This window comes from Danio rerio, chromosome 12 (assembly GCF_052040795.2).
Source record: "Danio rerio strain M-AB ecotype USA chromosome 12, GRCz13ab, whole genome shotgun sequence".
Classification (NCBI taxonomy): domain Eukaryota; kingdom Metazoa; phylum Chordata; class Actinopteri; order Cypriniformes; family Danionidae; genus Danio; species Danio rerio.
Genome location: NC_141032.1, coordinates 14,055,103 through 14,082,610, shown reverse-complemented (window position 1 = coordinate 14,082,610; position 27,508 = coordinate 14,055,103). Strand labels below are relative to the sequence as shown.

Here is a 27,508-nt window from a genome sequence, read left to right as displayed (position 1 = left end):
GGAGCTGAACACGCAGCGCTGACATGAGTATGTGGTCTAGATGCAAAGATTGGAGAATATGAAACATCCAAGGTGTTTTTTTCCCCCCTTTCCCTCCCTCCTCGTTTCTTTTTGTTGCCCTTTCATCGGAGTAAGATTCGGTACAGTAGGTGGCGATAATGCTTTTAATTGTTAGTCGCCATAAAACAGAAAGAAGAAGAAGAAGAAGAAGATGCTATCGATGTGTGCTGATATCGATTAACCATGCTTGTAATTGGCTTCCGGTCCCGATTATTCAGGTCTGTTATCAAAATGGCGGCAATCACAGCAACGAATCCTTCGCAGCTTTTACCACTCGGTTTGTTTCACTTTCTTTAAAATTGCTTATCATTTACTGACATAACTTTTGTGTTATTGTACGGGGCAGAGATGCCAATCAGTCACGTTCGTAACTCACTAAGCTTTTTTATCTAATTGAATACACGTGTGCACAAAAGATGTGGCCCTAATCATGTCAATGTGTTTTTATTTTAACTTAAATATTTAATTTCACAAATTTATACATCAATGTGTGATTGATTATATATGAACGGAAGCCAGTTCCTTCAGTTAGTGTGGGCGAAAAAAATAAATCACTAATATGTTTCCCTCTGTTGGAGTTTAAAATATTGTAATTATGACTTGGGAACACATTTATCATTAACAATTTCCATTAAGATGTATTTACAAGTAAGATACTCTGAAAATAAAATTTTATGTATGAGTTACGACATTAGAGATACCGTGTCAAATGGTTAAAAGCCACTCTTTACTCGCAGGATTTTTGTTGTTGTTGAGTCAAATAAGCCTAAAATTAGTACTTTAAAGAATGAATTTGGTATTAACATATTACTCAATCCCACACCTAGTGTTAAAGCCAAAGAAATTTAAAGTTTTATTAAACGTGGTTCGTTAAAAACTTACATTGGCTGTATAGTTGAAGTAACGTTTAACATAAATTGAATTTCTTTACAAGGTTTTACAGTTGTATATCACACTGACCACCCAAAATGTTTCCTTTAACAGCCAATGATGTGACTATGTTTATGATGGGGATTGTATGCTGTCTTTTAGAGCTGGTGGATAAGTGCATTGGCTCTCGGATTCACATCGTTATGAAGAACGATAAAGAGATTGTGGGAACTCTGCTTGGGTTTGACGACTTTGTCAGTATCCTTTACCTACTGGCGGTAAAAAAAATAAACAAAACACTGTCAAATATTTGTGATGTTTACAATTTAGTTTTGGATTCAACTTTTTTTTTTTTTTTTTAAATACTGCTAGCTAAAGATATAGTTACACATAATATTTCCCTTTATTTCCCTTAGTCCGTTTATTAATCTGGGGTCGCCACAGCGGAATGACTCGCCAACTTATTTAGCATATGTTTTACGCAGCGGATGCCCATTTCAGGGAAACATACACATTCACACCCATACACTACAGACAATTTAACATACCCAATTCACCTGTACCGCAAGTCTGGACTGTGGGAGAAACCGGAGCACCCGGAGAAAACCCACATGAACGCAGGGAGAACATGCAAACTCCACACAGAAAAGCCAACTGACCCAGCCGAAGCTCGAACCAGCGACCTTCTTGCTATGAGGTGACAGCACTACCTACTGCGCCACTGAATCACCTTATAATATTTCACATAAATCATTTTATAACAGTAAGAGCCTCTTATATTTGCAGGGCAGTTAAATAATGATAGTGTTATTATGTCCGCATGGTGACATATTTATGTATTTACATGATAAAGTGTTACTTTGTAGACATTTTAATTCTTTACTGCTGTTTATTGATTATAGACCCTTTGTTATAATGCTATTGAGTTGACTTAAAATCATTAGCAAATGGCAATGCTATCATGTTGTCAGTTCAAGGGTGGAAAATGGCATAACAGCAGCAATGGTGACTGAACAACAACGTTGTGGAATCAGTCTGCCTAAAGAATGTTCATTAGCCTGTGCTTTAGTTTTAGCATTTTAATATAAGAAAATGTCCAACAAAAGAACTCTATCATATTTACAGACTCCAAATCATGCCTCCAAGTGATGGAATCTTCAGAAAATGATCATCCTTTGATTAATGATATTATAACTAAAGTTCACCATTTACAAAACCATTTTTTTTCATATTTTTTTTTTTTTTTTTTGCTGGGTTCCGGGACATGTTGGGCTTTCAGGAAACGAGCGAGCTTGATCCAGCAGCTAAGGATGCTTTGAAATAAGTTGTGAACGAATGCCAAATTCCTCTTTTAGAGATGAAATCTTTTATCAACGTTTACTTTTTAAATAAGTGGCAAGAGGAGTAGGATGCATTGAGAAATAATAAACTGTATGAAATACAACCTGAAATCTCAAACTGAATTTTTAGTCATTTTAAGACTAAATTTGATTTAGTGATTTTTACTAGATGTTGTATTGGACATGCAAGAATGATCCATGCTTTTTTTTTTTTTCTCAAATGTGAAGACCCTGCTCAATGTTTGCACATCACACTTTCTTTTACAGTAAAACAGATTTTACTGGATTGTCCTGCTTTTAACAATTCCAGAAGGCTTTTTTTTTTTTTATCAAATGATGTCTCTTCAGGACATTTTTAGCAAAATGACACCTGGAAAATAGTAAAAAAAATTATAAAAAAATGTATTAGCATTTAAAGATGTATTTAATTTATGTATTCATTTGTTTTTGTTTTTTAATTGTATATTTATTATTGAAATGTTCTTGCCATGAAAATAGCCTTGCATTGCTGACATGGCATTAAATAAAAAAATACAATACACTACATCACATGTTGTCAACAGAGAAATGTAAATGTCTATGTAATGTTATCTTTGCGATGTTGTACATTTCCTTGATGCTTTACATCAGACATGGTCCTAGAGGATGTCACAGAATTGTAAGTATATTTCCTAAACAAAAATATTAAATATTTGCTTAATTGTCTTTGCACAGTGTATTCATGCATTCTCTTCTGCTTTGACTTAAAGGATAGTTCCCTCAAAAATTTTAATTGTCAACATTTACTCAACCTTCTATTGTTCTAAATGCTGTTCGAGTTTCAAACGATCAGTATCCTGTCTCCAAAATTTTAGGTGTTTGTTTTATTAGGATAAACTATCAATAAAAAAAGCACTTTCGTTCTAGAGATTAACTAAAGCTCAAGTTTTATACCATTAGACTATTTATACTGTATTCTAATTATTCTATAAACTATACTGCATAGAGAAGGCATTTTCTAATCTTTTTAGAAACTTTTTTTTAAAGTATGCTTAGTTAGAAGTTCAGTGGTATTAGCAAATTTTTATCACTATTGAAACCGTTTTATATTTTGTGACATTATTATTAAAGAATAATTCCAAGTATTATCATTGATTAAAAAAAAAAAAAATCAATTGAATGTGAAGTGTACTTGAATGTGAAGTGTACACTCATGTATTCAAGATGCAAGGAAAATTGGATTATGAAGTATTTTCACAAGAATTTATAGATGTAGGTTACATTTTTGAACACTTGGTATTAAATATTTCCTCATTTCGGGCTTGTGTGTTTGTATCACAGTGAAATCACACCAGAGGGAAGAAGAATCACAAAACTGGATCAGATTCTCCTTAATGGCAATAACATCACAATGGTATGACAAATAAGTTCATCTGCACGTAATCTCATGCATGCACCAGCAAACAATATTTGCTTTAATGTCATTTTAATTTTTTTTCATTATTTTAAAATGTAATTTTTAATGCAAGTTTATGTACATTTTCTGTTGTCAGAAGTGTTCTGTTTTGGCATTTTGTAAACTTATTTCAATTTTACATTTTTATAAACAAAAACAAAGAAGTTTGCTTCTGTCATTTTAATAATTAGCTTTTTTGCTATTCCAGTTTAATCTCATATTATTTATAATGTACCTAGGGTGTGAATTATACATTGACAAATCGGTGTCAGTGGTCCACTTTTTCAGTAATGTTAGTGTAATACAAGCTTCTGTGAACCAAATTTATATATTTAATTCAAAAACATCTAATTTATTAATCAAACTTATTGAACTTTTCTATTTTGACCTACAGTAATCTTTTATTGGCTATTTTAGTAGATGCGGGATTCTCAAAGACCTATTTTTTTTTATATAAAACAAACTGATATGTTTGCATTTCTGCACCAATAAATGGATGACCCTGAAAGATTACACTTATTTTTTTTACTTTTTAACTTCCATGTCTGCGCAGGTGTCTGTTAAAAATACAAAGGATATGTCTGATTTCACTTTGCTTTTAGATTATATGTAGATACAAACACCTGTTTTACAAGAAAACTGTGGTGTCAACTCTTCCTGCTTAAATCGGTGCTTTAGATCAGTGGTTCCTAAAGTGGGGGTCGCAGGACAATGAGGGGGGTCACTTTGCGATTTTCAAAAATCTAATTTATTTTATTAAATGATTAGAAGGACCATATTTTATTCATAACCTACTGAAGAATAAAATAGTTCTTAAAAGTAACATTTTTAACATGTTAATAATAAACATTAACAAATTAACATCCAAATAAAAAGGCATCTGCTTTATTTATTTATTTTTTGCGACCACTGGGGTGATTATATTGCATTAAAGACACAGCAATAGCGTCAAATGCATTGATTTTTATAGCCCCAGGTTGGATTTTCCGACACCTTTATGGCACCCATGCACAGTAAAAATAAATACAGGACACATCTGAACATGGAGGATGGTCTTCGAGTAGCGTTCTCCAAAATTAAAGGATGAATAGACTTGGGCCTATTGGTATGTGTGCTCCGTTGTGTGCCAGGTTTATATATTTATAACCACCTCAGAGAATATTGTGGGTCGTGAGTCACTGGTTATTTTGGGGGTTGCAGGCTGAAAAGTTTGTGAACCTCTGCTCTATATCTGCTAGATGAACATTTTCTAGTATAACTGTTTGGCTTGATCATAATAGTATGAACTATTTGAGGGGTGGCTAAATATATATTTTTATTATGTATTATTTTAATTATTGAAGATGCATATCATAACAAACTGTTTCTCATTATTTTAAGGACTGACCCCACAAATATTTTGACATGCTTCTGGGTGGATCAAGGGTTAAATAGGGCAATGGTCTCAAACTCAATTCCTGGAGGGCCGCAGCTCTGCATAGTTTAGCTCCAACCACCCCTAACTCACACATGCTTAACAGTCTTTAGTTATCTTCTTGAACACCTTGATCAGTTGGATCAGCTGTGATTGATTAGGGTTTGAACAAAACTGTGCAGAGCGGAGACCTTCCAGAAATTGAGTTTGAGACCTATGATTTAGGGGAATCAAAGCCCCTGTACTTTTCTCTCTGATAGTACCTTGAATCAGTGTTCTGGATATAAAGCAGTAATGCTTTGAGTTAATAATTTTCTTTTATATGGAAATGTGCTTACACCTACATTATTTTAAAACATCTAAAGAGATTAATAGAAGCAAGTTTTATTGCCTGCTTCAATATAGTCACCATCAAAGGGAAAATCTGCAAGTTGTGGATTATAAAGTCTAGAGAAAGATTGGTTGTCTGTTGTTTGGTCATTTGTTATAAAGGCATACATCAGTCCAAAATTACATTAACTGGACCATATTTTCATCTTTTATCTTTCCCGAAGCATGACACAAGTAAATGGCACATTAATTGAACAAAAAACACATGAGATTGCTTCATTTTAAATATAATATAACCAATTGTTTATTGTTTTCCAGCTGATTCCAGGAGGAGAAGGACCAGAAGTTTGAAAAATGTGTAGCGACTTTTCAAAAATATACATTTTAAGTTCTCGTTCTCTGAAAGAAACGTCATGTCAGGTTTTCAAGCATATGTTTGTTTTCCACATTAGTTCTTTTATTACTTAACCCATCTGAAACATTTTTGTAAACATTGTTCTATGTTACAATAAAACAAATACAATGAATTAGTGTTTGAATTAATTTTAAGTTCTAACAAAATTTGGTATGATATATTCCGAAAGTGTGGATAAAGAAACAGGATATTTTGTGAAACTGTTGCTTTTATTGTGGTTGTTTGCTTTAATAACATGTCCTGTTTGTAAATTTGTTGGTCAGTTCTGCTGATTTACTTTTTGTATATGCTGAAATAAATGCAAATGGAGCTGTACATCATCTTATCATATGTACCACAACACACTGTATGATTATGACTGATTTAACTTCAGTAATGTATCTCTAGAAAGTCTGAAAACAGGTCTAAGTTGTGCTACTGCATGTTTATTTCTGTCCCGGTAAACATCCGTTTCAGTACATGGAGGGCTTCTCTTCTCCTTTAGGATTCGTCACCTTCTCCAGGTTCTTGCTGATGACGTCATACAGTTCCGCCTAAAAGCAAAAACAGCCATCTTACTCTAGAAATCACGACAAAAATAATCACAACATATGTTTTTATGTAACTTTAAATTTAATAAGTTAATCAGGTTTCAACAATTTATTTTAGATAGATATACAAACTACATTCACCGGCCACTTTATTAGGTACACCTGTCCAGCTGCTTGTTAACGGAAATTTCCAAACAGCCAATCACATTGCAGCAACTTAATGCATTTAGGCATTTAGACATGGTCAAGTTAATCTGCTGCAGTTCAAACCGAGCATCAGAATGGGGAAGAAAAGTGATTTAAGTGACTTTGAACATGGAATAGTTGTTAGAGTCAAGCGGGCTGGTCTGAGAATTTCAGAAACTGCTGATCTACTGGAATTTTCATGCACAAACATCTCTAGGGTTTACAGAGAATGGTTGGAAAAAGAGAAAATATCCAGTGAGCGGCAGTTCTGTGGGCGCAAATGCCCTGTTGATGCCAGAGGAGAATGGACAGACTGGTTTGAACTGATAGAAAGGCAACAATAACTCAAATGCTGGTGGTGTAATGGTGTGGGGGATATTTTCTTGGCACACTTTAGGCCCATTAGTACCAATTGAGCATCGTGTCAATGCCACAACCAACCTGAGTGTTGTTGCTGACCATGTCCGTCCCTTTATGATCACAGTGTAGGACAGGGATCACCAAACTTGTTCCTGGAGGTCCGGTGTCCTGCAGATTTTAGCTCCAACCCTAATCAAACACACCTGAACAAGCTAATCAAGGTCTTACTAGGTATACTTGAAACACCCAGGCAGGTGTGTTGAGGCAAGTTGGAGGTAAACCCTGCAGGGCACCGGACCTACAGGAACGAGATTGGTGACCCCTGTTGTAGGATAACGCACTATGTTATAAAGTTTGAATCATTTCATTTCTTGTACATGAAAATGAGTTCACTCTACTCAAATGGCCTCCACAGTCACCAGAGCACCTTTGGGATGTGGAACAGGAGATTCGCATCATGGATGTGCAGCCGACAAATCTGCAGCAACTGCGTGATGCTATCATGTCAATATGGACCAAAATCTCTAAGGAGTATTTCCAGTACCTTGTTGAATGCCATGAAGCATTAACGCAGTACTGAAGGTAAAAGGGTCCAACCGGGTACTAGTAAGGTGTACCTAATAAAGTGGTCGGTGAGTGTATATTTTTACTTTATTTGATTGATGAAAATTGAAATTACTAAAAATATTCATTTGAATCAACAAAAACAGGCAGATTTTTTTACAATGTAATCTACAGCTGTGTCCACAGTTATGTTTAATTCATATTTTCAATTTAAACCAAATAATCGAAAGACTTACATAGAAACCGCGTATATCAAGCACAATCACCCTAATCTCAGAATATGCTGCTTCATCCTTCTCATGCACTAGAGAGCGATAATCCATCTGTCAAAAAGAACAAGTGCTTCATATTACACAAAAATAAAAAGATCAAAGTTTTCAAACATTATTTGAAGGATAAATTATTATTATCATGTATTAAAGTTACCCACAAAAGAGTTAAAATGAAATTAAAATGTTATGTTATTAATTAATCACGATTATATAGTTCCAATCCCCTCAGATAATCTTTACAGCACAATTTAAGATATTTTGGATGAAATCCTAGAGCTTCCCATCCTCTATAGACAGCAACGGTCATGAGGCACTTAAAGTCCGGAAAAAGAACAAAAAACCCTAAAAACATTCAATGTTATTTCAATTGAAACTACAAAAACACTTTTGTGTAAAAAAAAAAGAAAAAAAAAAAGGAAATGACTTTGTTTAAAAAAGATTTTTATTCACTGTCAGGTTGGGGGGGGGGGGGGGTGGTTAGGGGGCACAAAAGTGGAGATTCTTATGATTACAGTTGAACCACTTCTGAAGTCCTATGTAATGTTCTGACAATGTTTTTATTTCCTTTTGGAATTTGAATGCCTCTTGACTATTGCTGTCTATAGACTACAAGAGAACTCAAATTTCATTTAAAATATCTTAATTTGTGTTTCTAAGATGAATGAAGGTCTCAGTAGAATTTAATGACATGAGGTTGAGTAATTAATAATAAAATTTTCATTTTTGTGTTAACTTACCATTTAATATTTTATTATGGAACAATTATATATAGCAAACTTAAGATTGAATTGCAGATACTAAAATAAAAAAAAAACATTTAATGATTAAATAGGTTTGACTACTGAGTCCATTTTAATTTTAATTCTCTCTTCAGTTCACCATTAAAGATTCATATGTCTTCATTAAATAAGCTCAAACCTTTCACCTTTCAGAGTACATATAATGAAAGTGATTATTGCTCTTGGAGGAGGTGTGGTTATAACTTACACACTAAAAATGTGTATGCTTCTTTATTCTGACACCTTTATCAGACATTTAAAAAAATATATTTTCAGAGTAGTATTTATTTATAAGTGTATGCATCGTAGATCAAAGAGTTAAATGGCAAATGGCAAAATGAAAATATGATTTTGAAATCTTACTTAACTGAAAGAAAGAAAGAAAGAAAGAAAGAAAGAAAGAAATACACCAAAAAGTTAATTCTCTCACCACATGTGTGTCTTTGGAAGCTTTGGCCACCGCATCACCCCTTTCTGAGAAGTACCTGCAGATAAAAAAATCTCATTACTAACATCACACTTTGGATTAAACTGGGACACTGTCTGTGACGGTTTTGTAACTTCAAAATAACTAAAATTCATCTTTAATAGGTACCTATTTTACCCCGTTTCCAACATTTAATATACCAGAATGTGTCTGTAAAGTTTAAGCTCTAAACACCCATGAGATTATTTATAATACATTTCAGAACATTCAAATTCTCTGCTCTAAACACAATGTTGCTGTTTTTGTGGCCTGTGCCTTTAATGCTAGTTCTTCCTGCCCAACGTTCCCATGTGCATGTCAGAAGGTGCCTCAGACAGTGACAGACATGAAGGAAGCGATGAGTCACACACAATGTTGTTAAAAAGTTCATGCACACACACACACACAGTGCACGAATTTAACTTTGCACTGTTTTTGCACGAAAATGTGACAGGATACACATTATTATCCACTGCTGTATGTTAATGTGGATTAAAGCATCTTCTTTTATAATTTGTCACCTTAGAATTATAAGGTTCTATCTGACATTTTTGTCAAAACTGAGTTATTCACATTTTCTTATTAAGTGACAACTTAGTTACATTATATGATGTTTTTATAAGTTGTTTACATTTTAAGAGTTTCTATTTAAAAAAAACAAAAACGATTTAACTACAAAGTTCAACTCTATCTTGGCTGTTTAGGGTTCTTTCTGTGAGCCAATAGGCATTTTTAATGCATGCACGAGAACCAATCAAGATCAGCTTTCTTTGTCATTTTGCCGGGCTGCTCCATTGACAGCAGGAAAGACCAGAAACACAAAATCAGAGTCGACTAAATAATGCACCACACAAAATTGAGATGTGTGTAAATGTGATGATTTAGAAGCATTTCTTGACATTGAGATTCATTCATTTTCTTTTCGGCTTAGTTATTTTATTAATCTGGGGTTGCCACAGCGGAATGAACCACCAACTTATCAGCATATGTTTTAAACTGCGGATGCCCTTTCAGCTCTAACCCATCTCTAGGAAACACCCATACACACTCAATCACACACATACACTATGGCCAATTTTAGCTTACCTAATTCACCTGTACCACATGTCTTTGGACTTGTGGGGGAAACCGGAGCACCCGGAGAAAACCCACACTAATACAGGGAGAACATGCAAACTCCACACAGAAATGCCAACTGACCCAGCTGAGACTCGAAAGAGTGACCTGCTGTAAGGCGATATTGCTACCCACTGTGCCAGTGTCGCCGACATTGAGATGAAATGTAAAATTTGACAATGTTGAAAATGAAATGAATATTAAAAAAGTAATATATTAATTATATATAAATATATTTATTTGTTTACATATAGTCAGTGAAACACTTTTCAGGGTTTATTATACTCATTTGGTCATCATCTGTTTTTAAAGTGTTAAATTTAATAATATGCCTTGAAGGGCAAATACTTAATTTAATTCATGGGGCATATAATTCAATAAATATAATTCAATAATTCATATAAAGCAAAAAGTGTAATAAATATTAATATATTAATTAGATACAATTAACATCTGCTCTGGAAAAAAAAAATTAGCACAGCCTTGTGTGCTTAATTTGAACAAGACAAAATATCCTAAAACATGAAAAAAATGTTATAGAAAGCACAAATTTAACTTTCTCAAGCATCAACATATTGTTACAATCTAACTTATATATTTTTTGATTATACTTTTTGAAAAGTAATGCTTCAATGAATGATCTGCCTGATAGAACGTTATAATTCCAAGTGGAAAATTACTTTTCAGAATTAGAAGGTTCTATCTGCATTTACTGTGTTTTTTTTTACTTCAATTTGCAAATGTAAGAGAACTTTGATAATTTACAATTAGAGAACCGTTAGGGTCTCTGTCATGGTAATGTATGAAAGAAACTGTTTCACACATGTTGTTTGCGATATGGAATGCAAAAACTTTGAAGCTCAATATCTCAAAATCATTTAGAACGCAGACAGAACCTTGGTGACGAATTGTACTGACATGCAGCTGAAGTGATAAAGACGGTAAAATTGCTGTATCTTTACATTACAAACATGCACTGTTTTAAAAATGTTTTAAACTTGTAAAACTCATTCTTGATCACATTCGATGATGATTACTGATCACAGCGAGCTGAACATATCATTTAAACCCAACTGTTTTTAATCCCAGTTGCTTTACTGCTTAGATTTTGAGCTATATACAACAACCTATTATTGTCCTGTCTTGCTGATATGATTATACATGTTACTATGAAGACATGTTAATGCGTGGCTGTCAATCAATTCGGTGGGTGGGGAAACTGCACTCCTACATCACGTTGTGGTGGGCCTCAAAAAGGGAGAGATTTGGATTCTAATTTAACGTCAGGAAATTAAAAAAAAAGAGACATATTGTCTTTATATCACCCCAATATGACCATGGACATACTATACCTACACACAGTGCTGTCCAAACAGCTTACAAAAGATGATTTTCATCACTGGAGCTCTTAAGACTTATGCTACCCCTTTTCTGTTATTTAAAATGAAAAGAAAATCAGACCCTTTTTGTCACTTATGTAACAACTCTGCACAAGGTACTTATAAACATATGTTCTGGGAATGTCTCAAATCGCATTATTCTGGTCCATGGTACAAGACCTATCAGATCTAATGAAAACTCAGATCCAATGTGATCCATTACTTTTTCTCCTCATTAATGATTCATCACTCTCCTTATCCATCCACCAAATAAGGGTTCTGTTCTGCGAAAAAACACGATCCTGAAAATATGGCTGGTTTCATCTACTCCAGTTGATCTTTCTTGGAAACTCTACGTACTGGACATTTTGGAATATACCACAGCCAACTATTACTTTATTTATTATATTTGACTTTGCTTTACTTTGCTTTGTTGTATATAATTCAAAATCTAAAATATTTAATAAAAAAATGCTCATACTTGTTAATGTTGGTCTGGAATCCCTCGACTTTGGTCTTCACAGCAGTAATCCTCTCAAGGATTTTTTCCTAAAATATTAAAAGTCATTTTAGCCACTGGTTATCTTAAAATGAACAATATGAATGCACTGCAAAAAAAGCTTTTCTTCCTTAGGTTTTTTGTCTAGTTTCTAGTCCAAATATCGAGGGAAAAAAATATATATATATATATATAAATATATATATATCAACCAAGAGGCATTTTTACAAGCAAAAATGATTTTGTTTTCAGAAATAATATGCCAAAATTAAGGAGAGTTTTTTCCTTAAAACAAGCTGTACAATCTGTCAATGGGGTAAGAAACAAGATCTTGTTTTTACTTACTATAATAGCATTTTTCTTACCCCACTGGCAGATTATACAGCTTGTTTTAACAAAAAAGTCAAAATGCTATTCATCATAATATCTTTGAAACAGTTCCTCCACTGCCATCCAAAGCCACACTTCCTGAAACACGAATGCGTGCACCTTAAAGATGACAGTAAAAAACCCACTAGATCATGTCAATCGCCAGTTAGAAAACTTTACAGTACTTTATCATACTACTAATCAAATGAAAAACTCTTATATCTGTAATGTTTTCAGTTGTGTAGCAAGAGAAACTTGTCATAATGTGCAATATTTCATGCATGCAAAGATCGCTGGTCTCACTCTCTCACGCACTTTTTTTCTAAAGCGACTACTGTATGCTTAGTGGTTGGCCGACGGGGTGCAGAAATAACATTTATTACTAAGCCATTGTACAATTAGAATTTCAAAATCAGTCAGGCAATAAATTGACAAAGGTTTCTTTTCATTTAAAGATGTTTACTGAATTTTCAGCATCATAATAATAAACTCCGGTCAAAAGACTGTGTTGCTCAGTCTTTCTTCCTTTCACTTTTCTATGTCGTAATATAAGTTAAACGTGTGAAGTGTGCATGAATTAGAGCACTATTAATAAATTTATATTAAATCAAATTATGGCTCTTACAGCCATACTTACATGCAATTTCAGATTGAATATTCAAAATAGCATGCTACACAATAAAGGGCCACGTCAAAGGTTGTTATTGTTCAAAAATGAACCGATGTGAAACCAACTTCACAAAAAGAGCTTAGAATCATCATGAGGCGACACTCAATATAATGTTCCATTGCAACAGCAGTGCCCAGCAACAGCCCTGAATCCTGCCATTTTGGAATGAAAGCGATCAGCTGTCCATTAGATCTTATTGCTGTCGCTATGGCAAGCAGCTGCTTTGTTTTTTATTTATTTATTTAAAAAGCGCATTAAAGCTGAGATACAACCCAAAAGACGACAATACAACACTTACTATCACAATCATCAGCACTTTTAATAGTTTATTTTAAAGATTTATAATATTATGTTGTCCTATTGCAATTTTAATGCAAAAATGGCCACCGCATCAACTAGAGTGTCGACTCCTGGTGATTCTATGCTCTTTGCTTTACCCCAGTAAAGCAGGTTAGGCGGAATAGCGCTATTTACTTATGTTTCATTGTTAAAACTAAATAAAAATCTACATTATCGATGCTGTAAAAGGTATGAAATTAAAAAATGGTCATATCACTCTTTCGCCGGAACACTTCCATGCAAATAGCCCAATCATAAGACAACGAAATCTACATCAGCTTTGCGTGACTAAAATACTTTTAAAACATAACATTACCTGTCTAAAAGAAATACTTCAGCCATGATGTCATCCTTCCTCCAGCATGCAAAACTAACTCAATATTGATTCAGGATTTGAAAACATTTTGATTAAGCAATTAAAAAAAAATCTACGTGAACGGGCTGCGCAGATAAATAAATCTAGGCTTGTTGACAAACAGTTTGAGCTACTTATCAGAATTATAGAAATTGTCGGCCAAGCAAATTTTAATTGGATGAATATTTTTTTATTCATATAAATACATTTATTACATTTTATTCATATAAATACATTTAGATAATTTATTTTAATCATTTTTAACCAGCAAAAAAAAAAAAAATGTTTCTAAAGACAATCACCTAATGCACCTTTTATTAAGACAATATGTTTTGCTTGTCTATAAAATGCTTCTTGAGTTAAGAATTGTATATAGTTGGACTAGAAACAAGACAAAAACTCTAAGTAAGGAACACATTTTTGGCAGTGTTTATATAAACCAGCTATCTTTAATTAGGTGTTAAAATGTAATAACCTGAATTGCAACTCCAAAGTCATTTCCATCTTCAATTTTGGGAATCAGATGAGCAATCCAGCAAGAAACCTGAGGAAAAAATGATAAACTACTGCAAAATGACTGTATATCTGGGACAAATCTGAGAACTCTTCTAAAACTTTTTTCCCACTTACAGTGATGCAGGTCTCCTTCAGACCCATTATCTCTGGTTTCACAATGTCAAGTAACTTCACAATCCTTTCATTTCCTTTTATGAAACCACACTTGGGAGCTAAAAAAAGTCACATTACAATTAATATTTCATATCTCCACAACATTTTACAATTATTATACTTTAGCATGCATACAGTACATACAGCACACAGGTTTTAATTGTGAGCATTGTGATTCACATTTCTCTGCATCTAAATTGTGAAGAACACTTATTTTTATATGCTAAGCAGTTTCCGTTATAATTGTTTTTAACCAGGTTATTAGGTGCTGACACCTTGTTAGTTTTAATTATTAATTTTTGAGTTTTATTTGAACACACAATGTGAGGTAAGGAAATATTGCAATGTCAAGTGTTATGCAATTTTGTTGTGCCAATAACTAAACCCTGCTCAAGTTATTTCATTATAATTACCCTGCTCAAGGTATTTTATTATAATCAGTCATTTCTGCTCTTTAAGGAATAGCTTACCCAAATATCATTAACTCACCCTTTGATTGTTTTAAAGCTTTACGAGTTTCTAAACACACATAAACACACATAAACTTTGAATTACTATTTGTTTTTCTACTGCAGGACGTTGATTGTTGCACTTTCAGCTTTCTTCAAAATATCTTAAGTGGTTTCAAATATTTATGTTATATTTATGTTTCTTTCTTCTTTTGAACACAAATTAAGGGTGAGTAAATAGTGGGTAATGTTTCATTTTTGGGTGAACTATCCCTTTAAGTCAACCTCCCAGACATTTAAGGTGTGTTCACGCTTGTAGTTGTCTTGATTTGTTTGGTCTGAAAAAAAAAAAAAATTAGCCCTGGTTCATTTAACTGTCATTTTTAGGACTTAAGCTAAAAATAAACAATAAAATATGTATATTTATGTATATTGTAAGCTTGCTTTGTTAAGAACTTGTGAAGAGTTTAAAACATGAAAAAACAGATATGCTCAAGCATTCTGTGAACCTAAGATGGGTGAACCTTGCAACATCATATTCTGTTGTAACATTTATATTTCAATGAAACCCAGAGTTTCTTTGTTTAGTGTGCACCAAGTGTCAGATGACACTGTTCACACTGCTTTGAAAGAACTGGAGCACCAAATAATCACACCACTGTTTACCATTGTGCACTTGTGAATATGCTTCACACAGGTGAATTAGCTTGACAAACAACCTGTGGGAAACACTTTTTTCTTTCCTCTCTATATGTGCCAGACTTTTTCTAATCAAAACAACAATCACGGGTGTGCTTTACACAGGTACCTGTGTAAAGCACAGGTTTACAAAGCACCTGTAAGAGACACACTCTTTCCTCATTCTCTACACACCAGACACTCTTAGTACAAAGACTCAACAAACAGATAATCAACTTAATGAATTAAGACTTGGAATGGCATCCACATGTTGCCACTCTGGTGATTGAAAGTTCTTTTTTCCCCATTTGTAAATGGCTTTTATAAAAGTGTCTGCTAAATGAATAAATGTAATACATTATGCACTATTACACTTAGCCATTTACTGTATAAATTTAATCGCTTTTCAAATGGAACACTAACATTTATTAGGACTCATGTTTGGACTGTGTTTGCCCTGTACCATGTGCTTGTGTTGTGTTTACTTCCCCATGTGCTCCATGTTAATTTGATTCAGGTGTGTTTGGTCATGTGGTTCCTTTTTCTGTTTCCCTCCCTCGTTATCTTGTAGTCTGTTCACCTGTTATTGTTATTATTTGTGCATTAAGTTCCTTTCTTCCCTTTCTGTCTGGTCTTGAATGTCTACCCTGTGTTTATCGCCACTGGCTTACATGGTTTAGGACTTGTAGAGCTGCACATCGATGAATTTAAGCTGCGGTCACACTGGGCTTTTCCTCCCATAGATTTCTATTCATATGCACGCGAATGCGTCAGACTGGAAACGCAGGGTCATGCGTTAAGTTTCGCAGGTTGCGGCTGTGCAAAGTTCAAGCTTGGTGAACTCTGACCTGCGAAATCGCATCACGTGACTGCGTGAGACCAACCGAGGATCAAAACATGACCTCTCTGGACAGAAAATGCCTATTAATCTTGTTTAGTTCTGTCTTTTTTCGCAACGCCGTACGACAGAATTTCGCACACACAAACTCTAGTGTGACCGCAGCTTCACACTTCAGTGTTTGGACTCTCAGGAGTGAAAATAAAACCTCACTGAGCTAAAGTGAACTGAACTTAAACTCTGACAACTAAACTAACACTGTTTCAATTCACAATAATCTTCAATGTGAATCTGCTTTGGCACAATCTACATTTTGAAAGTGCTATAGAAATAAAGATGAATTGAATTGTTTATCCTCCTGTGCTGCATTCCTTTTTACTCCTAGAGATGCTGTTAAATTAACTACGACATATTATATATGTTGTTTTCTGACAATCTGTTTTAAGATCTGTGTGACACCCTTGTTTACTATTCAGAAATATTAAAGTTTTCCAGTTAACATTAAACAGTTTCCATAAATTAGCAAGCTACCAAATAGTACCTGAATATAACCCCAGTCACCACCAGGAGGTGGTGTAAAAACAATTTTGCTTACACAATTCAAAATAATTGTTTTAAACTTGAGAGCTTGATAACGCCTTCCATTCCACTAGCAAAGCTGTAAGCGTTAAGTGCATAACGTTTTCAAAACTGACACTTTGTATCAGCTGAATAAGGCTCAATCCCAATTCTACCCCTTAGCCCTTCCCCTTACCCCCCTTACTAAAGTTCTCTTTAGCTTGAAGGCTAAATAGCCCTTGAAACAGATTTTTCGAAACCACACTCCTAACTAATGGGTACAAAATATGCACACAGAAGTCAGTAGATGCACGAATTAGTATTTTTTGTCAACAACATACAAACATATGTTTTAATACATTCATAACAGCATTTGTGTTTTACCGTCATGCTTTAAAAAAAAACTTTCAAAAAAAAAAAAAAAAAACCCCGCTAAATTTTTCTATCTATAATCCATAATAATAACTCCTGTATAGTAGTCCCACAACATAAATTTACATCTGTCACTCGAATACCCTGTCAGAAAATTCTGGTGTCGGGGTATAACTAGGGTCTATGCATATGGCCACTGTGTAACAGTGCAAAGTACTTATTGCCACATTATATCGTTTTGATAGCATGATATCTTTGCCTTCAGTGACTTCCTGAAGATAAATACCCAAAAATAACACAATTGGAATAACTACAGCAGTTGTAATCCTCGATCTTATATGAAGATATCGCGGCAACATATGATGACGTGTGCAGGTGTTGTAATGGTTTACCAATTCTAAGGGGTAAATTTTGGAGTCCTTTCCCCTCAGACTTGGTTTCAAGGACCAAGGGAAAGGAGTGGGGGTACAGAAATAGAATTGGGATTGGGCCTAAGTGCATGATGCAGGTATTTAAAGAGTGTTTTTCTAAAGTGTATGGCATGGTTGAACAGAATAGAGCATAATTGTGCAATTTAGGACACACCAAATGATTTTGAATGTTTGGGAATCAGAAAAGACTTGTCGGTGACTAACCTTTTGTGCCCTGACAAAACTTTGATGACTGGCTTTGAACACCAGACAAATCAGACACAGGACATTGCAAATAGACTAGATCAAATTCCTACACAGATCCTCTAAATCTGCATTGTCATCTAACACCAAAAACAAAATTGTCCTTATTGAGTTCACATGACCAGCCAGATACAGCTGTGTGTGTGTTCTTGGCTATGTTTATAATGACACAGGTATTACAAAATTAACATGGTTCAACTTAAAAATTACAAAAACACATGATGCACCTACTTGCAATCATTGCAAATGAACATGCTCTTCCAGAATTAGGTTTTATAGTCACAGCAGGTGATGTAACTCAGCAAATAAAGATCCCATGGCATAGATTCCATTGTCTTACGAGACAGAATCATGCCAATAATTAGTTAAACTGCAGAAATATGGTTCTAGTAACTAGCTGCCAATAGGTAAATGCAGCTAACATTAGCTTTTAGTACGGTATTTGTTTAGTAACACATAATTTCTGCGCCAGTTTTTACATGTTTTCAGCCATTTATCTTACACGTACATCACTGGTAGTTACTATTATTCCACTACTAAAAATAGTTTTTACTTCCTGTGGTTCAAACATGCTGAAAAGTAATAGTTGGAGAAATTGTGAAACCCGTCACGTATGTGTGTGTGTGTGTACACATTACCTTTCTTCTTTTTCTCATCATCTTCATTTTTATCTGTCTCCATCTCCTATTGAAATATTTTACATACATATTGTCATAATTAATATTTGTAATATTAATTCAGAAAGCATAATTATCAATATTGAGCTGCATGCCAACCTCGTCCTCTGGGGCAGGGGGATCAGGAATGGGTATGTCCAGGGGTGCATGGAGAGATGAGAGGTCAGTGATACTAAACTCATCGCCCTAAAATCATAAAGAAATATTTTAATTCAGTTGTTGCTGAATTCAAGCTAAAACAACTCTGTTGAGCTGGAACAGGGTAATGATGAGTTCATTTAAAGACACATATAGCCTAGTGTTTATTAGCATGTAGTCACATCTGCCAAATAATCAAATGTTCGCAAAATATACCTTCAGCAGGTTGTCAAGGTGTGAGATCTTCAATGGTATGTAATTGGAGAACAGGTCTTCTGCCTGTCAACAAAAGAACTATCAGTCAACACAAACAACAGTGCAGCAACAAGACTGAATGCAGCCTATGTTTGGATTATCTGAAGTAAACTCATACCTGCTTATACAGTGACTGGCGGTAGTTTTCTATCTGGATGAAGATAAGACAAACGTTCAATTACAATTTATTTATCTTAGAAATTATTTTTCTACAAGCATCGCGCTTCAGGTAAAGTTACTTTCACTTTCACTGTCAATGAGGAAGTGTGACTCAGGATTTTTGTAACATATAAATTGAGATATTAAGCAGTTGTTACGTTCGATAACATCCATACATTCGACAAAAAGACCTTTAAAACGTCTTACAGGTTCCATACTCAATGCACAGCTTAAACAAACGGTTTTTACTTCGAGTTTGTAAACGGAGATTATATAAAGATTATAAAGATGAACTTACCCTCACTGCATTATCAGAGTTTAGCTTCAGTACATTAGCTTTAGACATAATGAAAGCAATTTGTCTTAATAAGCGAAGCAGGTCGCAAGCAGAGAGACGCAGACGTTTAGATGACAAATTTCCCTTCGCGATACTTTCGATTTCTAAACGACGCCCACTGGGTTCACGTCAGGACTCTGGGTAAGTACCGGTGAACTACCAAAAATATGCATTTCCATATTACTGTCGAAAATGTTACAACACCCATTTCTATCTGTTTTTATTTAATACAGAAATATGACAATTTTATAAGAAATAAGGAATCGTCATTCAACCAATGCCTTGATAATTAACACAAATAGCAATTAATAGCTTAAACGTTATGTTTATGTAAAAGCAGAGACAGAACACAAGATAAAGAGAAAAAATAAAATTAAAATTGAGCGCCACAAAATCCTAATGGAATATGTCCCAAACTATGCACTATTATTAATTATTATAATTATTATTCATATAGATTATTGTTATAATGGCTTCTCCTTTTCCTCAAGCACGGTCGTTTTGGGGAAAAATCAAGCCCTGCAGGCGGCAGTAATGCGTGATTTGTGCAAAAGCACGACCATGACGTCACGAAGAAGAAACAACGCCGCAGTCATCCTCAATGTCCGTTCGCTTTTATGAAGTGTTTATGAAGTAAACAGCAAAATATTTCTGTTTTAATTTGTTTGATTTAATCAGTGGATTTTTTTATTTGACTACTACAAAAGGGAAGAACAATATAAGGGTGAGTGTATTCTTACGAAGCTTTTATATGAGGAATAAAGCGTTTACTGCTAAATTAAATGTTGTCTTCGATTGACATAAAGAGCCTTGATTTGATTGCGTAGATTTTAGATTTTATTATGCCTTTTTTGTTGTGAATTCTTGGAATTTCTGCCAATTTTCTTTCATCCTCCATATAAAACGCTTGTCTAAGGGGGGTGTCTGGGATGCTGGAATTTATCCGTCGTCCTGGGCTGAATGCTGGGGAACATCCTGGTCAGATTGGCAGTCAATCTCAAGACTAACGATATATTGGACACATACACATTTCTACACACAAGCAATACTGTTTCAAATTAATCTAACCTTCACCTAGAGGAAACCCACTTCAACACAGGAAAAACATACAAAATTAACATAAACGGGCCTTTAAACGGGCAGTTGTTAAACTTGGCAAAAGATCTCCTTGATATCTAAAATAACGTGGTGTATTAGTTTTTGAGTAAATGTTTAACAAGCACCTGTTACTGTTAGTATCTGAAGAAAATATTTTCTTGACAGTTTAGACATACAAATCCAAATGACAAGTCTAAAATTAAACGTAAAACATTTTAAATAGTTAGTTTGAAGCTCTCAGCAAGAAAATGCAGGTTTTTAAAGAGCAGAGTGAAATAAAAAAGTAGTTCCACAAAAATAAAACACCAACATTGTCAGGATAAAGTTGCTAAAAAATAAAAGTTGTATTGTGTTTTCCCACTTTGCTTCAGTTGTTCAGACAACGATTCACAAAAACGACTCAAAGTCATATTATGGCTGTCATGTACATAAACATGCTGTCATAGGTTCCATAATTTGGGATTTAGTGTTGGCATGGTTTCATTTTCAAAACTGTAAATTGAAAGAGCCGTTTTCCATTTAGCTGTTAACAGCCCTTTAGTAATTGCTCAAATTTGGCCTGTGTAATAATATTCTGATCTGTTTCAAACATTTAGCACATAAAAACACAAATACATAGAACTTCTAAAACAAAGTACATTATTGAAGGTTAGAGTAAAGGTTAAGTGGTAAAAAATAGTCATATATATATAGTCATATATATCATTTTTCATTAAAAAGAGTTAAACTACACAAATGTTGGGGGAATAAGAAAATGCTAAACTGAAAGTTTATTTATTTCCCCTTCAAATGTATATTCATTTCTAGAACATAGTTACTTTTTCTCATGTCAACATGCTAATAAGCGGGTGTCTATCTGTCAGAACTGAAGACAGTCAAAAAAAACCCAAAAAAAGCAACATTTTTCTTACGATCAACCAATGATGGCATAAAGGCAGCCTTCTACTGATTGACAGACACCCTCTCATTGGCTTGTTTTAGGAAAAATACGCAACTGCGTTCAAGAATTAATAAACATTTGAAAGGAGGGAAAATAAACTTTTAGTTTGCAGTTTCTCATTTTCCCAACATTCATGTAATTTATTTAATATTTACCTGCCCACACTATTAATTCTTTAAATATTTATTTATGCAGGAGTTTATATATTTTTACATACATTTATTTATTTATTTGCATATTTATTTATTTATTTAATGTTTAATTTATGCAGGAATTTATTTTAAATTTATTACAAATTTATTTACTCATTTATTTATATATTTGTGTATTTATTTATTTGTATGTTTCTATTATTTTATGACACAGTCGACACAATCAATCTCTGTATATTGGTGCAAGTTCGTAGCTAATACAACCGGTATATAATGTTGATAGAACATCCATCTGTAAATATCACCATAGTTTTTTCAATAACTGCACTTTATAACTTATACTTGTATCCTGAACTTGCTGCTATTGCACTGCCTAAACTGGACCTAAGCTGCATTTTGTCGCATTGTACTTGTACATGTGTAATGACAGTAAAGTTGAATCTAATCTAATCTAAATGTAATGCACATAAAACACTGACAAAAACTGTATTTACATGCAGAAAATTCCTATATTTATGTGGCTAATAGTACTTCACACTCTCCATTCATATAATTGTTTTTACTATTTTATTGAAATTTTTTTTTATCTTTATCTTTTTTTTTTCCCCCAAGATGGGCGAGGTGGAGCTATCCTGTTTGGCTTATGCCAAGATGTATCTTCATGCCAGTCAGTTTCCACGCTGCAGTGTGAACGGCCTGCTGTTGTCGTCCAGTACAGCAGGGGGAGCCTTATGCATCACAGACTGTGTTCCGCTGCTCCACTCACACCTGTCTCTGGCTCCAATCACACAGCTAGCGCTTACACAGGTAACTACACTGTATTCCCAGTGGACATTGAATGTGCACACAGAGTTTCTTCATCTGCAATTGTATATGTTATTTGTAGGTTTGCTTAAAAACATGCCTTTTGACCAATACAAATGATCATTCACTGTATTAGGCATTTATTTACTAGACAACATTAGTTTTTCACTAGCTTTTGCAATTAATTTGGATACTCCTCATCTACTTATTTAAGAAAATAAACACATCTTTAAAAATATAGACCTCTTGCATATTTCAGGTACTGTTTTTTACATTATTAGTCCTTGTATAGACACAGATAAAGAAACCAATATCTACAACTGTCTGAAAATACGTTCCCCAAAGCTTTTATGTTGGTACCATGGTGCTGATTTACTAAACAGGGCAAATTGAGAGTGCAATCCCATTAAAGAAATTATAGCATTGAAAAATAGTGTGTGTGATCTACTGACCATTCATAAATTCTGGTAAATTCCAGTCATGCCATTACAAAAAAACACCACATTTAAGATCTGATTTCTTTAAAAATCAATGACTATGTTTACATAGACATCAGTAGTCAAATTACTTGCCCTAATCTGAATAACACACTAATATGATTAAGGTGTTTACATGTGTTGCTCTTTGAATGTTCCTTTCATAATCTCTTTTTACATGTTATAGCACATAGATTGATTAACATCATTGTGTTAGCATGCTATCAAACATTTCCTCCGGAGTTTCATGCAATTTCTGGTGTTTCATTTGTAATTTTTCAACTTTAACTGCAGTTTGGCCGTTTCACTTTCATCCAGGAACATTTCATTCATGCCCTCATGACAAATTGGCGTATTGGATGCGAGTATGAAGTGAGAACTGGTGGAAGAGTTTTGTTTTGTTTCGGAATTTGATCCCGCACACCAAATGGAAAAAACACCTTTGCATTTTGCCGTGGTTCTTTACTGTGGTAAAGGAACATATTTTACTGTGGTCCTTTACTGATTCAGTAGGAGCAGAGAATAGTGTGTGAATGGAATTTTCTGTTGCAGAATGCAGTGAAAAATCCTACATGACGGTAATAGTTAAATTGCGGTGTTTACATGTCTGTACTGCACTTCAATAATGTGACTAAAATCAAATACTTCATGTCTTAATTTGATTTCTGTTTAGTTTGAATATGATTTTATTCAGATTAAGATCCTCAAAAATGGCTGTTTACATGGTAGACTCTTTAATAAAGTATTGTCTTAATCTTACTAAAATCGGATTATTGGTGTCCATGTAAATGTATTCAATTCCTGATTGATATACAATATAAATTGGGTATCAGACCAGAAAAGATGCACTGAATTAAATTCCATAGTTCCATGCCATGCCTTTAAAATATGGAAATTTACTTTACTATAGTATTTTCAATGAAGTTTCAGCACTCACCTGTTACTTATGCTGCCACTTGTGTTTGTCTTTCTTCTTGTTTTATGCTTGAACAGCTTAATTAATGCTGAAATCTACTGGACTGAATCTACTTTAATTACATTACAACATCAACGCTGTAAAAGGAACCTTATGAAAATTAATAATACACACATAAACCTTTCACCAGACGTTTATCGCTGCAAAAATTAGCCCATTAAAGAACACCAACACAAAAGCTAATGTGTATATTGCCTAATGCAAGGCATAAACTAGTGCAAATTTGGCTGCAAACAAGCAGAGCCAATGGTGATAATATTGACGTTATCTGCTAACAACAGCACAGCCACAAAATGTGTTACGGTTTTCTTTTTTTTGGGTGGGGCATTACATAACCATGCACATACCAGTAAACTGACTACCACAGTTGCATGAATCATTTAATGAGTTTCTTTCCACGCCTATTCAGCAGTTTTAGAATGCATTACTTTAGTGCATCCTGACAGTACTTTTAATTTTTTTAATGCCGAAAGAAGGTCGGAGTTGATCCCTATATATCTTAATAGGTTATTTTTCTCACAAAATTGCAAAATTTACTCTTCCTTCTGTTGTTCCAAATCCATAAGACAAAACTAATCTTCTTGCCTGCATCTTCAGAACACAAATTAGGATACATTTAATACATTAATCATTTTTGTCCACCCATTGAAAGTCAATTAAGTTGCATTTGAAAATTTATTTTAATGTAATGTACTTAAATGTAGGGCTGGGCAATTAATCGAAAAGTAATCAAATTGGATATTCAGAAAAAATAACCGATCAAATTTATCCAGGTCAATGTTTTAAATTACTACTGGGTGGGGAGTCATGTGACCCCACTTTGTTAAGGCTAATTTATACATATTAAATTAAGATTTAAGCTTATTATATTATTCTGATATTATACTTCTGCCAAGCGCATGTGCACGGTTCAGAGCAGCCTTCGCACACCCGCACTCCTCTCAAAAAAATATAACTACATGTCACAACGAACTGTAGTGCAAGCTTTGATTGCGTCGGTTAGGCAGTGTTGATGAGGATTGGCAGCGCAGAAAGCTGCGTTTTAGACGATGTGTGTTTTAATTTTAGCTGTTCAGCATTAATGTTCAATAAATATTCATAGATATTGTTTTCTTCAATTATTTTAAAATGAAGTAATGCTTCCTTCCTTCAGAAATCTCTCTCTTGTTATATGTGTGCATATTTACTGTACAAAACTTGTTAGTGAACTATGAGGGCAAAAACATTAAATAAATAAATAAATAAAATAATTGTTCATTATTTGTAATCAAGTTAAAATTTTATACTAATCTAGATTTTGATTTTAGGCCAAATCACCCAGCCCTACTTGAATGATGGAATGTAACTATTCTGTTATTAAAAATAGGGTTGCTATCTTACATTCTGTAGCTAAAAGTAAGCTTAGTCAGAGCACTAAGGCCTGGTTTAACAGACAGAGTTTAGATGTATCCAGGATTAGGCCGTAGTTTAATTAGGAAGTTTAAATATGGTTATATACATATATATATATTCTGTGTTTTAATTCTGCTAGAATAAAAGCAGATAATAATTTTTTAAAAACCATTTTAAGGTCAAAATAATCGGAATCTTTTTTTCCGATATTTTACAGAACAAACCATTGTTATACAATAACTTGCCTTAACTGCCTATTTAAACTAATTAACCTAGTTACGCCTTTAAATGTCACTTTAAGCTGTATAGAAGTGTCTTGAGAAATATCTAGTAAAGTATTATTTACTGTCATCAGGGCAAAGATTAAATAAATCAGTTATCAGAGATAAGTTTTTGAAACTATTACATTGTTGAAAAAAAAATCTCTCTTTGTTAAACAGAAAACGGGGAAAAAATAAACAGGGGGGCTAATAATTCTGACTTCAACTGTGTACAAATAGCAATATCACACGAGTAGCAGTGTGTAGCTAGTAGCGAATTTGTTTTAGAAACTTCTATTAATTTAGTAGTTTACATTTATTTTTTTTTACTCCTGGAATTAGATGTTTTTAGTGGACTCTTTTCTAACTAATATGACTATAATATTTCATTTACATGCCCAACAAACATGCCTGTGATTGGCCTGTGAATGCTGCAAAACACATTGCGAAGAAAAACTTTGACACACTTCACTGAGTGCTTATGTAATCTGAATGCAATGCAAACAATCAAAGGAGCATTGAAAGCAGCCGCCTATCGGCATGCACCTGTTTATACATTTGACCCTGTTCCACTTTTTGATTCTACCAATGCTGCAGAGAGGTTGGTGTTTGACATTGTCTGCAATTCGACATTTACGTGCTTCTTCAGTTGAATACAGTTGGTATTTTCTATTCTAGGTCGATATTTGGTGTTCACAAACACAGCAGAAGATTGTGGGGTATTATCAAGCTAATGCTTGTGTGTCAGACAGCAGGTATTCCCTTAATCTTTTTTCACTTATGTTTGAGTTTCTTATTTTTTCCTCCTCATTTCACTTTCTCTTACTGCCTTTTCCAGCCCTACACCATGTGCTTTGAAAATTGCAGAGAAGATCTTCGAGCAGTGCAACAATGCTGTATTACTCATGGTAATTTAGGAAATATGACCAGGGTGCCAACATTTCTTGGGAAAAGCCATTTTGTAATTGGAAAATGTTTATGTCTTAGATTGATGGAGAAAAGATGTTTCCAGGCTGCCGCGTTCCTCCAATCGTCATGTATGAACGCAAAGACACCCGCTGGGCTCTCAAAGACAAACACACGTAAGGAAACGTCAAACAATGCGTTGATGATAATGCTGCAGTGCAGTTTTTAAATGACATTTCTTTTCAATAGAATAATGCTTCGACAGTGGGAGGAAACCTGCTCTATAGTTAATCAGTTGTTCAGCTCTGGCGATCAGGCATTATTGGTGGATTTCGACAGCCATTTGGATGACATCACAAAAGATTGGACCAATCAGAAACTCAATGCCAAGATCATGGAGCTGGTCTCCCCAGCTAATGGAAATGTTTAACAATATAGAGTAAATCAGCTCATATAATAGTTTTTTTTTTTCAACACAAAAGTCTAGTGTTTTTAAGATTTAAAACATTTTTTTACTTTGATCCTGTTACATCTGTCATCTTTAGTCATTTAAGCTATTAATTATTTAACATCTATCTATCTGTCTAAACATTAAATAAATATGTAATTAAACCATGTTGTTTGCTTAGTTGCTGCCAGTACATTATAAGGTGCCGATAACACTGAACATGCTTTTCCGTTCTAAAAAAACACAAGGCGCTCCACTCTTTTTTTATTGACAAGAGAAAAAAGAAGTGCCGTGCGCCTTTTATGTCACTAGGCAACGACTGAATCAGCTAGGTATTGTACGAGAGTGTTGCTGTTGATATTGGTATAATTTTAATATTTAATATTAATATTGCAAATCATACAGTGGCCGTTAGTAAATGCATTTAAAAAAGGTGCCTCTCAACACAAAAATGCATTTGGTGTGATCAGCCCCTTAAACCAGAGGCGTGCAGGGTGCACAAGC

At 34.0% G+C, this 27,508-nt stretch overlaps 3 protein-coding genes across 6 annotated transcripts; 2 read left to right on the top strand and 1 right to left on the bottom strand.

Annotated features, from left to right (window-relative positions):
• The first annotated feature begins 209 nt into the window (after positions 1-209).
• lsm5 (LSM5 homolog, U6 small nuclear RNA and mRNA degradation associated) lies at positions 210-6,179 on the top strand. The gene is given in 5 exon segments (NM_001100438.2): positions 210-337; positions 1,093-1,188; positions 2,901-2,928; positions 3,591-3,663; positions 5,768-6,179. Coding segments are annotated over 5 exon segments (276 nt in total). The 5' UTR covers positions 210-291; the 3' UTR covers positions 5,801-6,179.
• psme2 (proteasome activator subunit 2) lies at positions 5,725-19,651 on the bottom strand. 4 transcript variants are annotated; one of them, XR_015503271.1, is made up of 11 exons: positions 19,514-19,651; positions 19,175-19,207; positions 19,018-19,080; positions 18,763-18,849; positions 18,625-18,670; positions 14,379-14,476; positions 14,224-14,292; positions 10,386-12,065; positions 8,986-10,216; positions 7,741-7,827; positions 5,725-6,397 (listed from the first exon to the last, which is right to left on the bottom strand). XR_015503271.1 is itself a non-coding variant. In XM_087274656.1 (11 exons), exons 6-11 carry the CDS (start codon positions 14,403-14,405, stop codon positions 6,317-6,319), a joined length of 387 nt encoding a protein of 128 aa, XP_087130782.1. In that variant the 5' UTR covers positions 14,406-14,901; positions 14,973-18,670; positions 18,763-18,849; positions 19,018-19,080; positions 19,175-19,207; positions 19,514-19,651; the 3' UTR covers positions 5,725-6,316.
• A 477-nt stretch (positions 19,652-20,128) lies between these two features.
• On the top strand, positions 20,129-27,168 carry emc9 (ER membrane protein complex subunit 9). Its single transcript, NM_200126.1, is given in 6 exon segments — positions 20,129-20,276; positions 22,355-22,549; positions 26,329-26,405; positions 26,489-26,558; positions 26,638-26,732; positions 26,806-27,168. Coding segments are annotated over 5 exon segments (618 nt in total). The 5' UTR covers positions 20,129-20,276; the 3' UTR covers positions 26,987-27,168.
• The last annotated feature ends 340 nt before the right edge of the window (positions 27,169-27,508 follow it).